This window comes from Anneissia japonica, unplaced genomic scaffold (genome assembly GCF_011630105.1).
Source record: "Anneissia japonica isolate Jap-2015-1 unplaced genomic scaffold, ASM1163010v1 scaffold1374_len1023071_cov147, whole genome shotgun sequence".
NCBI lineage: Eukaryota > Metazoa > Echinodermata > Crinoidea > Comatulida > Comatulidae > Anneissia > Anneissia japonica.
The window spans coordinates 371,450-386,168 of NW_022728671.1; the positions used below are offsets into that span (position 1 = coordinate 371,450).

Sequence of the window (14,719 nt, forward strand, 5' to 3'; positions counted from 1 at the left end):
TATATATATATATATATATATATGAGCACCACTTCACAAGCACTTCAGACCACTCACCTGCGTATCCAATCTTTTCGAGTATCGGTGGTCTCCACCTATCACTGAATTTAATGTCGTTTTCTGAACCAGGTCCATATGCAGCTGCAATCTCGTCAGCTCCGCTAAGTACGATAGCTTTCCCCATCGGTCCCAAACTGATTTCATAAACAGCTCCAAGTTCCTCGCTCCATTTAGTCCAAGACAAATGGGATTTATCATCGATTTGTAACAGATTTCCAAACAAATAACTTTGTTCTGGACCTAGTAGCTTTTTGTTTTCCGTTGGATCTTCTATTTTCGTATATGTATCTCTATCTCCACTGCCACCTTTTCTACGAGTAGCCATACTAAATAGGCCAATATTAACAATAACCAAGTGGATATAGCAGTACTCTGAATGCTGGCCGATTTCACAATTGTCTGTATTTAGATTTTCAGTCACGCTTCCGTCAACAGCTGGAATTTGCAGAAGTAATATGTCATCAATGTCATACGTCAGGCTGTCAACTTTCAGTCTGTTCAGATTTGTTCTTCATGGTATATATGGGCGGCCATTAGGGCCAAAATAGACAAACATTGGCGTACGAACAATCCCACCCTCACTCAGTAAGGACAATAAAAATTGCCGTAAGGACAATACAAACTGCTTAATTTAAAACTGAAAAAATGGTTTCAAACTGTGTTGTCTGATCTTATACAATCATCACCTTGAAACAGATTTACTTTTGCATTGTTTGACCTTCAATCAATCAAATGAACTTTCAATCAAATACTCACTATATTGTCTGTCTCTTATACACATCTAGATGTGTATAAGAGACAGATGTTGTTGTTAGCTTGATTCAGTAGTTCACACACGTCGACTTGTTCCTTGTTACTCAACACGTCGCAGACTGCATCTACCTCATTCTTAAAAAGTCCTTCCATGTCCATGCTTTTGAAAACTTCATGTAAAAGATGTTTTCTCTGTTTAGCTCCCTCTAACCAGTCTTCCCATGTGATGCTTCCTAAAACGTCGTAAAGTGAAAAGTAATGATAATAATAAAGCTAATAAAAAACAATACCGTACAGATAATGATAATAATCCACAATACGAATAGTAATTATATTAATAATAAAAACAGCAATAACTGACTGCATAGGTAAAGATTCATGGGCGAAATTGTTTCAAACATGTATGAATTGATATCGCAGCGTGTAGTAACTAGTCGCAAGACTTTACCAGAAAATGTATATTGTTATACTGTATATGTTTTTTGAAATAAAGTTTGAATATATATATATATATATAAGTAAGTCCTTTTACTGTGTACTATTTTAGGATTTTTATTTCTTTTAGCCACCTTCACGTTTTTGAAGTGTGTCTAAAAAGGTGTACCGGTAGCTTCTAAATAAATTATTTGCTTATACTTTGCTTTTAATAAAATAAGTGTTTAAGGTGATTAGTTGCTTCTTTTTGAGTTTGTTTGAGCCCTCTTACGAGTGCCTTCTTTATAAAAATTTAAACATTTTGAGTGTAAAAAATATTCTTACAGCATATATCATAATGGCGGATTCAATGGGGACCCAGCCGCCACCTTCCGACCTATGTTGTTTTATATTATAAAAAAAATATATATTCAAATTAATGTCTGAGTGTGCCATTTCCGACCATCTAGAGGTGCCGTATTCATAAGTGTTTCTCACCTCAGCCCCAACCATGGTGGGGCTGATGGTATTACTACTCTATTTATGGAATTCCTTCCCGGGCTCCCTCCTATTTCGAATCACTGGATTAGTCATTTATCCATATTATAAAATTGAACATTCAGCACACAATATTAAAAAGTCCTGTATAGTTGTACATAAAAATCGAAACGATTTTTCACCACTACTTTGTGTTCCACTTTGCGGAGGTTAATGGCTTGTGGGCTTAAGTAATGAACACATAATATGACAATATCATTTTGGTAAAGAAGATTTGTGATTCTGAAAGTGGGTCGCCACCTAAAAAAGGTTGAGAAGCAGGGTTCTACAGTACCGTAATTCCTGAATCATTTCAGGCTGTGCCTACATTTTATTATTCATTGTCAATTGTATGTTTCGTTGTCACGGTGTACCTTCTTGTATTCTTTTTTTTTTTTTTTAACTTTGGCACTATATGTATGGTATATACGTTTTGTTTTCTGCATCTGCATACAAAGCAATACAATTTACTATATTTTTCTATGGACAAATAAAATTTCCTGAATCTTTAATGATGAATCATTTGTATCAAAATATTTTCATTCATTACATCGAAAGCCTTTGATAGTTCAAGTTCATTTTCAAGTTCATTTTATTTCACTTGTAATTTGCAACTTAACTTAACTACTACAAGTGCCGAGGACCAAGGAGGACGTAGGCCTGTAATTAAGGTCCCCGGACTAATCTAATGACCTAACTAATAACAATAAATTAAAAGGATTAAATAATCGGGAAAAAAAAGAAAAGAAAAGAAAAGAAAAGAAGCCTAGCCGGGAAGATTTCAACAGATTGAACATGAGATATGATTTTGTTAATCCTAGTTATCAATTATTATTATTGTCTATTATTATTATTATTATTAATATTATTATTATTATTATTGTATTAGTATTGTTATTTATTATTATTATAATTATTATTATTATTATTATTATTATTATTATATTGCTATTATTATTATCATTACTGATATTACTATTACATATATCACTACTATTACTAGTTTTAGTAACTCTATAATTATTTAATTAAAACCTTTATAAATAATATTTATTTACCTAGGAAGATATTTTTCAATCAGTTTATTTTTTAGCTTAGATTTAAATTGATTAAGGTGAGAGTAAGTAGTGGATTTGGTCCATAATAAAAGACAGTGTTTTGCCTTTTAGAAAGTCTGGAATATGGTAAATGAAATGAAGAAGCCTGACGGGTGTGATAGGAATGGATGTTTGAATTAAGAGTAAACTGAACTGCGAGGGCAGGTGGAACCCTCCCACAATTTAATTTAAACATAAAAATCCCAACATTAAAATCAGAAAGGTCTTGAATCTGCAAGATGCTCTGTGTAAAGAAAAGTGGTGGAGTATGTGCCAACCATTTAGCGTTACTAATACATCTAACTGCCCTCTTTTGGATTGCGTGGAGTCTGTTAATATGGACAGCACTGGCTTTCCCCCAAACAAGAATACCATAATTTAAATATGGTAAGACGAGCGAGTTATAAAGCAATTTCATCACACATAATGGAACAAATTCTGTCTCTTATACACCAGGAATTTCTTTGATAGAATTGCTGAAAAACATAAAATTAGATTTAGTTGTATTCAAGGATAAACGATTGGCATGGGTCCATTCCATAACTTTTACAAGTTCACTGTTTGTAGTGGCAAGTAAATTAGGCAAGTTATTGTCAGAAACAAAAATATTTGAATCATCAGCAAAAATTGTAAAGGAAAAAACATTGGAACATCTAACAAAATCATTAATATAAACAATAAAGAGAAGCGGTCCCAGGATGGACCCTTGTGGAACTCTAAGTGGGACGAGTACCTTACTAGATTCAAATCCATTCAAGGACACGTATTGCATTCTCCCTGAAAGGTAACTTCTGTACCACTCCAAGGCCCTCCCACGAACACCATAATGTGATAATTTTAAAAGCAGAATGTCATGATCAACTGTGTCGAAGGCCTTGGAGTCGTCCAGAAATATGCCTATAGTGTGGAGTTTTTTGTCAAAAGCAGAAGTAATGTTACCAACAGCGTCAAGAATTGCATGTGTGGTGGAATACTCTTTCCGAAATCCAAATTGTGAGTTTGTGAAAATACAAACTGTGTTAAAAAATTCAAGCGTACGCGTATACATTATTCTTTCGAGAATTTTAGAGAAAACTGTCAGTAGAGATATTGGACGATAATTCGATGTGTCAGTGTGGTCCCCTTTTCTGTACACTGGAATCACCTTTGCGATTTTCATATCTGAAGGTACCGTTCCCGTCGACAGAGAGAGGTTGAAAAGGTAAGTTAAAGGTGTAGCAATTTCAAAAACAATATTTTTCAGAAGATCATTTGACACGTCATCGAACCCAGGACTCTTTTTTGACTTGAGCTTAAGAATAATATTATATACTTCTGCCTCAGTGACTGGGAAGAAGTCACTACAATAATAACACTGACATGATGATAGGATCATCTTTAACGATCTCAAAGATGGCAATGCGAGATGGGGTGTTTTAAAGAATTCTGTTTTTACAACATTGAAAACATTTAGTACTATACTACGCCTTCTGTATGTGGATAATATTACCATAAAATTTCCAATGACACTTTATAGGATAACTTTTTAATAAATTGTGTGTATGTTTATACTGTAGTAAAGTTATTGCAAAACAGTTTGATAAGATTTGCTAAGATTTTCATGCTCATGTACATTTACCGGAATTTTCACACACTGTTCAACTGCTTTTCATGACAGTACAGTATACAGGCAAAATGAATCAGTCCAGTATATTGAAACATTTATTTCCCAAGATTTGTATTTCTCAATACATAGTTTATTTCGTTTGGCAGTAACCTGTTGCAGTATTCAGCTATTTAAAAATAATAATTATTAGGTACTCATGCTATGCTTGACAAGTAAATTATTCATGGATATAACACTTTTCAATGTTTTATAAATACACAGTTGGTTTGGAACTAGAGCCATCTAAAATATGGGAACAACTCTCTTCACATTTCAGCGTTTTTGTACCTCCTGAAATTAAATAAAAATATAATTTAAAACAGTATTACTTGAATGTCACCATCTCCTGCATTGCTGCTTTATGTTGTTGTTAAGCGCCTGGAGGTTATTAACATTAGGCGCTATATAAATATTGGTTATTATTATTTCAGTAATTACATTGAAACGTAAAACCCATAACTTAGCATTTCATTTCATGAGGCTGTTATATCAATTATGTATGGTATATCCAACTGGAGAGGGCAGCAGACATCTTTTCTGGAACATCAGACAGTAGTTCCAGCCGTTCGATAATGGTAGTGGGTCGAGTTGGTTAAAGGCCGAGTTGGTGTATAGGCCGAGTTGGTGTATGGGCCAAGTCGGTTATGGGCCAAGTTGGTTAAGGGCTGAGTTTGTGAATGGGCCGAGTCGGTTATGGGCCAAACTGTTATGGGCCGAGTTGGCAAGGGCCGAGTTGTTATATGGGCCGAGTCGGTTATGGGCCGAGTTGGTTAAGGGTTCTTTAATAGCAATAATCTGTGCAAATTATTCCTGGTGAAAATAAAATACTTTACAGTGTGGGGACTAAGGGTATGATTATGAAACTAAGGCTGATAGTCTTCTCTAATGAAAGAGTTATGAATTATGAAAAGATTTTTGGCCTGAGCTGCATACCCACCACGTTCCACAGCGGTTAAATAAGCTGCACGTTGGTAGGGTGGCACTGGCGGGTGAGTGCCGGGGACACAAGACCCAGCCAGCGAGATTGAATAGAATCATTTTCATGAGAGACAGCTGCTGGCCTGAAAGTGCCATTTTCCAGCATCTACTGTACATTGTAGGTGAAATAACCTACATTTTTTAACCTCCATAGCCAGTATTAAGCATGACGTGATTGACCCCTGTCATTTGATTGGTGGATTTTGTATCATCACATGACATCGGTTATAATTTACCTCAATTCGTCACTCATCATGGACATTTTTTGTGACTCCAGGAAAATGATGCCAAATGAATAAATATAAACAAAATATTAATTCTGTGATGTTATCTGACTGTCCTTGGTATAATATTAATAAGCAACAACATATTCACAGTGTTTTAGTGCGCTAGCTTGATACTGTAGATAAAATATGACCAACTTGCCTGGTGGTAGCTTTCAGGCTCGCCATCCCAAAACCAGCATACTATCACTAATGTTAAACTGATAAGTATTTTAATACAGAAAATCCATCTTTCACTCATAACTGCCATGCGGCAATAATAAGTCTATTCCAGTGACCTATCAATTTAATAGAGTAAGCATGTAATGTGTGGAATAATATATTTGTTTATAGGTCACTAATGCTGGCTTTGTTATGGAAAGCCCCATTTCCTGTATTTGTTAAGTTTTGGTCGCTAAAGGGCAACTCAGACAGCGTTGTATGACACAGTACGACGCGATTTGTTGTCGCGTCGGGTCTGTGTGAGTTTGCGTCGGGGGACGTGCCGTTGTAGACTATTAAACATGTCTAATATTTCTCACAACAGCTTAACACAGTCCCCGATGATGAATCGCGTTGGGCTGCGTCGTATGACGCTGTCTGAGTTAACCTTAAGCATCTAAGCATGAGAGAAACCTCAGACACGCGTCTAGTGCGTAAGGCTTGATAGGTCTGTCAATGTACAAATACTGTCTTGCTTTATCACAACAGTATCAGTGAAAGGATTTAAACAGCATTGATTAATCACCTCCAATGGAGTCAAACTGAATTAGGTCAGTTGTTTATATAAACTTATTTGTGTGTAGATTTTTGTAATCAGAGTTTGCGGTGATTTTGTTGAATGGTTGAGGTACTGTATACTAAATAGGCAAAGGTTGCTGGATAAACTGCAGTACTGTATGTTCGATCATTATAATTTTATTATGGGTTTTGGAGTAGCATGCTTATTAACAAAGGGTAAGAAATAATTTTACCTTTTTGGAAGTCTTTAATAAGCAGTGTTGCCTTGATATAGATTATTAGAATTTATGAGATAAATTAAAAAAAATATGACTGAACATTTATAGGCTTAAACATGAACTTTCATCTTTATCTGATGAACATAACCTTTCCTTATATGGTTATTTACCTGTTTAAAGCATGTTACTGTACATAAAAGAAGGCAGTACAAGAGAAGTATTGACATGACTGATGGATTATAAGTTTGTCTTTAATAATTTAATGGTTCGTTAAATCATTCAGTATCAAACAGTAAAAAATATAACATTTAAATGTTATTTGAAATCATCTCTATTTTTCACAGGGTTCGTACACGTCCCTAAATACCTTGAATGTCCTGGTAAAAGAAATCAGCATTTTCTAGTAACTGGAAAGTCCTGAAAATGTATGATTGTCCTTGAATGCCATGGAAATGTGATCATTAATACCATTTATCCACTAAACTGCAGGTTGCCTACTAACTTTACTGGTACTTTCCCATACTCGTGGGAACTCGCTTCGAACAACTTGTTACACGTGTGAGAAAAACAGAATTACCCACGAGCGTGAGAGAAAGAGACAGATCCATTGCCTCCGAATTAGGTAAAACTTAATATACACTCAACTAACATGCATATTAAAAAATTGGTACAACATACATGTTTTATAATAAATTGTAAAATTGCCTATATGTTAAGCGATATGTGTTCTTGAAATTTAGAAAATTTGACTTAGAATGTTTTGGTATTGTCCTGGAAATTTGCTTGTTTAGAAACGTACGAACCCTGTTATCAGTGTATGATGCGTTTGCATACAAATGTATTTAAAAACTTGCCTTCAGATTTTAGTTATGACGTCCATAGTTTTGCCAATTATTACGATTTCTATTGTTGATGATGTATGCAGACGTGTACAGTATTTAGGTGAGAGAAAAATATAAAGCTTCCTTATTGAAAATTGTCTATATTTGGCTTTTATAGTGGGTGTGCTTAAGGCAAATATATAGTTTTATTTTTTGAGAGTTTGAGAAAATATGTAAAAATAGTCTTATTGAAAGTTGTTTAAAAAGTGGTAATTTTTATGTTTTAAAGATGTTGTCTGTCAGTGTCATAAAATATATTAAAAAACCTGAAAAATTCAATTATAATATTGAGTAGATCATTTTTAATGATTTTTAATGAAAGTTATTAAGTTTAAGCTCCAATAGTCCCTGCAAGTATATTTTCATTCCTTTATAGATGTTTTAATACAAAAATCCTTTACTAGCCAATTTACGGTTTTAGAATTAATCAAACATTATTATTGTTGTACGGTGTCAGCCTCCAGTATTCTCACAACCAGAACTAGTTTAGAATTTCCCAGGCATTATACTTTCCAAAATTGTAGGCCTATTGTCTGTTTTAAATAAGCTTTATCTTTGCTGTGCATGCCCATTGGAAGTGATGTCCGGGAGGCAATTACTGTAATATCATGGTAGTATAACATGCAAATATCTTTGCACGAGATGGGTTATTTTTCGGGAGATTAATCTTGCTTGCGGGGGTACCGGAGGCTGTCTCAATTTTGCGGAAGTCTGCCGCCACTCGTGGCCGATCTTGGACCCCTGTATTTGTCTGACAAAAATATATAAAAACAAGAACGAAAATGCCCCCATTTTTGTACTTTTATTTGATTTCTTTGTTTCTTTATTTAATTCATTTTTTTTTAGCTGCAGTACAAGCTAAAAATATAATTTAAAAATAAAATCTTCAGTTTATGTAGGGGAAGGTTTTGAGAAACATAATTAAAATATGAATCTTGTAAATTGAAAGGAAGTCATTAAAAATAGGTTATCATTCATGTCGCTTAGTGTTGTGATAACTATCGCCAGCTGACTTTGAGAGAGTCGATTATAGTATATACTAGTAAAAACATGTAGTAGATGGGCAAACTTCTGAGAGATTCTTGCTTACTCGCATGAGTGCAGGAGACAGACTCGATTTTCAGAAGATTCCTGTGGCTAGGGAAAGACATTGCGATCCATGTACCTGTAAATGTTTTGCATTAAAGGACATCACAGTATTCTCTACAATGTTTAGGCTCTTTTTATAGGAAGCGAAAAAATAAGATAATGTACAGGAGCTCATAATCTTTTATGCATTGTGCACTCCATATAAAGCATAATGTACTATTAATTAATTCCTGCATGTCAGTGACCCTTTAGAAAAACAATTGGTTATCACCTTTTGATGGAGGTCAAATTGAATTGGGTCTGTTCAGAATTACAGACTTAAGTCATGTGTTACATTAATATAATCAGAGGTAATTATAATCAGTGACCCAGCAGCCAACAATTCTATAAATCAATATCAGTGGATTGTTTATTAGCGTATTTTATTTTTAATGAATTGACTATATTAATGTCATGATTTTAATTTATTTTTTTCTTTTTAATGTACAGCAAGTAAATATTCTCATTGAAATGTACTGTACAGATCCACTTAGAACAAAACATAAACATGTCTATTTATTTATTTATTTATTTATTTATAATTTATTAATTAATTAATTTATATATTTATTTATTTATTTTTTCATTTTTTAATTAATTAATTAATTCATTTATTTTAGAATATAATGCATTCACTAGTTCATAACTGGGCAATTCCATTCGGACGTACATTTCAGACACTTTGTGAATCTATATTTTCATAATGGAGCTGACAATTTATTTTTGTAAAAGTTTGCATTACATCTACTGGTTAGTTCTATCAGGCCAACAATTTTTATTTTTTAACTCGCATGCGTCACGGAGATACAGGTCAAAATGACACCGTGACGGACGTAATCAGAGAAAGTGACTTTTCCTACGTCACTATACTTTTTTTTAAAACTCTGATGTGTGAAACATTTAAAAAAAGTATTTTCCTGTTGTTTTCCACTAATGTGTGGGCTTTCTAGCAGAATGAAATTGAATTTAATTTTTTTCATTTTCTCTATGAAAACACCATAAAATTACTGTGACGGACGTACAATTTTATCATGACGGACGTACTTGTCTGAATTGTGACGGACGTACACATCTAAAAATACAAAAAAATCTACAATCTAAATTATTTTATTGATTAATTAATATACTGGTATGCTTATATGATATAAAAGTATCAAAATATACTGGATTTTAAACTTTTTTTTTAATAATGAGTGTAAAATACAATGAATCAAGTAATTTAGGTAATTTTGTGTCAAATAATCCTCAGTTGACCTCAATACCCTAGTAGTCAGACCATGTTTTGTATGCATTTGAGGTAAAGAGAATATTGACTTCATAAATTGGTTCAGGGTGGCCCTAGAATCATTTTGGCTTGGTAACACATTTTTTTAAATGTGCAAAATGTCAAAGGTCAGGGTCAAAAGTCATAGTAATAGGGCCCTTATATCCTCGCAACCACATGTGGTAGAGAGTTAAGTTTGGTGCCAAGTTGTTCAAAAACATTTATATTTCTATTTGCCATAATAGAATATTTTGTTAAAAAATGACCGGACATGCCATTTCTGAACTTTGACACATCTCCTGGTCATATTCACAGGTTCTCATATTTCCATAACCACTGGTGGTAGGGAGTTAATTGTGGTGTCAATTTGTTCAGAACATTCATGTATTAACAGATTATATAGGAGTTGGATCTAAATTTGTAACCAGGAAAAATGATTTTTTGGTTCCCAAAATGCACTTTGTTATTATTATTTAATGCAGACAGTTAAACTATTGAAAGACTACATACTGAACTGTACTATATCTATTAAGCCAAGTTCTAGCTTTTGTTGTCAACTTCTTCATTGTATATAAAGAATCCTGCAATGGGCAAGTTTAGATTTTAAAGGTTCTGGAATTAGAGATTATTATAAACACCTGTAATGTATAGAACTACATTTTTGCAATACAAGAAAAATCCTAGTAATTGTAGTTAATCAAGATGACTGTATGGTTACTCAAAGGTGTCTGATCTTTACATTTATAATATAAATATCCTGTAATTTGAATATAAAAAATAAAATATTATCATATGTTAGCTGTAATTGTAATTACAGGACATTGTTATGATGAAGTAGATAGAGTAGATGTTTAGTCAAGATGATAACATTATTATGTAATTTGTGTATTGCCTGCCTGGTTTTTATTGGATATTTGCTTAAAATTTAGTTCAAAATTGCTTTTTGTTTGTAATGTAAGCCCATGGTACTGAAATTATGTGCATATTTCACACTGTTTGATAACAATAAGACAAAATGTGCTTCAGGGAGGAAAATTATGTAAGCCTAAATTGATCTCGACCAGAAACACAAGTATGGGGCTCATACCCAGAATTGTCCATGTTGTATTATGTTTTGTGCATAACATGTAGCCTACTGTAACTACAGAAATATGAAACATTGACAGTTTTCAAATTTTCACCATATTTCATAGGTTATAACACATTTTACACAGCGTGATGGACGTACAGTGACGGATGTACAGAAAAAATGTACGTCTGTCACATGGTTTTGCTAATTAGTGTAATTAATGGTAGGCTTCCAATTTGCTGTTGGTATGCTTTATAACAGAGTTTTGGTAATTTCTTTGTACCTGGTTAGAAAAGGAAATAAACAAATGTCATTTTCTTGTGACGGACGTACATCCATATTTTCATTATTTTTAAATATTTAATTAAAAATATGGCAATTATTACAAAAAGTCAAAAAATTTCACCAAATTACACAATACATACTACCTGTAATTCATTATTTTAATGAAAAGTGAATGAGATTCTGATATTTTGCAATGGAAAAATTTGGAAATTAAAATTATAATTACATTTACCTTAGTATTTCAAAATATTAATTAATTGTATTGAATTCCAATTATTTTCCATGTGGTAAGTGAATTCTTAATTTTTTTTTTATTTCACAAAAATATAACCCATTAGCTTCAAAATGATGTACCACACATACACATTTGATGTATTTTGATTTTTTATCATTTGGTTGGAATTGCCCAACTAGTAATGACATGCATTGTGAACCTATAGGTCGAGTCTATGAAGACTCCAAGCAAAGGAAAAACAGGCTGCTGATAAGAGCATGAGAATACGGTCGTGCGATGCAGTACGTGTGCGGCTTTAGTTTTAAATGAAGGTGGAAACAAGGGTTGTACAGTACAGTACATAGGTAGTGTGTTCCAAATTGAAGAGGTGCAAGATGTCTTTTATTTTATTAATTCTTTTTTTTTTCTTGTAATTGTCTGTTAAGGACCACAATGGGAATAAGCACCTTTTGAGCTTTGAAATGAAATGAAATAATATTTTATTTTCAAGTTTTATTTTAATTCACAAATTTGGGAAAAACTGTCATTTAGAGAATAACACATAGTCATAAATTCATGAGATATTTCCTTTTAATATCCAATCTTCTATTTTATGTTGTGTTTATGTAAATCTATCATTTTTGTCAGTTAACTGGTTATCTTTCTAAAATAATAATGTCCTTGTAGTTAATTAATGTTCATTTATGATTTAAAATTATAATGTATACAATAAGATTGGCACGCCAATATATATTGAGAAAAAAAAAAACGTTTGCCAAGTCAGAACCACAGTGTTATGAATTCCAATATTTCATAACAAGCAATTAAACGATGCTGCTATCAAATCCTATTGGGAGTAGTAGAAGCATATTCTCATCCATCTCTGATTAATATTGAGTGAAACAGACTAAATTTATTACCGTAATTTTACTGGAATTCATATTCACACTGCAGTGGCATATCTACTGTACTGTGGGAATCTCAAAATGGGGGGGGGGAGACCCCTGATGGGGGTGCAAAGTTGGAGCGTGGACTTGATGAGGGGTCACTACAGTAGCTCGCAAAACGATGTGATTTTTATCTACTTCAACGCAATTTAAAAAAAATTCAAACATTTTCAATTGAGGGTGGGGGTGACTGAAGGGGGTGTTAAAAAGGGTGGTTTCTAAATATTCAAAAATTTGAAAAAGGAATAAGATTAACAAAGACGAAAGAATTTATAAATTATATACCTTTATAGAGAAAGATGAATTTTATTTTGTTCTTAGCCTTGTTATAATAATTAAAAGAAAATATTCTATCGCTTATTATCATTACCCACTATATTTATTCTTTATTTGGAAGCGATATATTTGCAACAGTGGCACAAATACATAATGGTGCGTCCAAGAAAAAGATAAGAAAACAAACTAAATCAAAACATGACAAATTTAAAGTCAAAGAGATCAACAACAAGTACAGCTCAATGTCTGAAACCCTTCCCTTCCCTTCTCCAATCAAGAGAACAAACACAAAAACCCAAATTACCCACTTATCATTCCCTTTTTACATTCCCTTACTTAATTACACTTTACACATGTTGAAAATACAAACGCCAAAGTTCAAACAAATTTCGAAAAGGAAAGATAGATTGAAAAAACAAAATCATTAAAACAACACATTGCCAAGTGAAAATCCAAACCCAATTTCTACCAAAATCTTCAGACAATTAGATAGCTCTTACAGTATATTTAAAAAATCCAAATTAAAACATTAACCTTTTTAAATACTCTGAAAATAATATAAAAAATTGTTAAATATGTAATTAACTTGTATATATTATACTATATAAACACATGTACAATATACTACATATTTATAAACATATGTATACATAATTGATTATAATATAGTTTGATTCAGTTATTGTGAGTAATGTGATTATATTTGCTTTGAGGAATGCCAACGTCATTATGCCACAGATCATTCCTCAGTGTTGTTACCGCGGCTCTACACTTGATTGGTTAAACATTTCTTAGAAAAAAACTATTATATTACTTTAATAATTACAATCATAATGATGGAGGCAGGATTAAGGATACTACAAGGAACAGTACAATTGCAGGCTAGTCAGGATAATATTACAATTTTCATGAAAAATTTTGCCAGACTTCAGTTGACAATCATACTGTACAGTAGTTACGTGTGGTTTCTGCTCATGTTCTGTGTAGATAGTTTACAGAGCAAATTCAAAACCACACTGTTCAAAGGAACGTTTATTTACTCAATTTAAATTGATAAATGAAACAGGTACAGTACTGTAAGTATTACTGAATTGATTATTTTTGTTTGTTTATTAATTAGGTAATTTTGTACTTGTGTACAATTAATTAATTGAATTGAATTATGTTTGTTATTTCAGGCATGTAATGTATGATGATTCTGTAGACCATTCTGATAAAGGAAAAAGGTGAGTAAAAACGGAACACAAAATTTGACCGTTTTTTTTTGGAAGTGAGCTTATGCCCGGGGGAACCCCTTTTTCATGTTTCTCAGCACTATTTTTGCATAATTCAAAGATTTTTGATTTTTTTTCTAAAAGTATTTGTTAAAAAATCAGCTAAGCTACTTATTAAAATCAAACCCAGGGCTTTTGACTGAGGAAAGCTGGTACATATTATTACATACTTAAAAATTATAATTACACTACACTTACTTTTTTTTTTTTTTATAAGAACCAGTAAAATTTTGCCCAGGCTCAGTGTTCTTATTTTTTGGCCAATTTCAGACTCAAAATGTTCTTATTTTGTTCTTATTTTACACACTTTTCAAACATAGAAAATTGACCTCTGAATGAATGGCCCAGCAGAAAATGGCCCCACAAAAAAGGCCCCGGTTAAAAAATGGCCTCAAATGGGAGGTAGGTACACCTACTGTACTGTATTATAGAGGGTATTGCATAGTCACACCTACTGCACATAAGGTACAGATATAATTTTTTTGTTTTTCTAGTTTGACATTCTACCTCAGCCTCAATTTATTCTTATTTTGTTCTCTTAATATTTAAAGCCCCATTCCCGGCAAAATTTCAATTTTTAAGAAAAATCTAATTTTTGTATAATGTTATAAAGATTTATAAATATAATATGGAATTGCTAGTTTAACTGAATTTAGACATTCCTAAGAATGAAAA

At 32.6% G+C, this 14,719-nt stretch overlaps 1 protein-coding gene across 3 annotated transcripts in view; it reads left to right on the plus strand.

Annotated features, from left to right (window-relative positions):
• LOC117114455 (circadian locomoter output cycles protein kaput-like) overlaps positions 1-14,719 on the plus strand; it is a 61,512-nt gene that overhangs the window by 3,195 nt on the left and 43,598 nt on the right. For 2 of the 3 annotated variants that reach the window (XR_004446368.1, XM_033258121.1), the window contains exon 2: positions 13,949-13,996. Coding sequence is in view for 2 of the 3 variants with exons in the window: in XM_033258121.1 (XP_033114012.1) it covers positions 13,949-13,996 (48 nt within the window). In the remaining variant the exon portion in view is untranslated. Of the gene's footprint in view, positions 1-13,948; positions 13,997-14,364; positions 14,447-14,719 lie in introns of those variants that run through there. The other variant, XM_033258122.1, reaches the window with a different exon arrangement.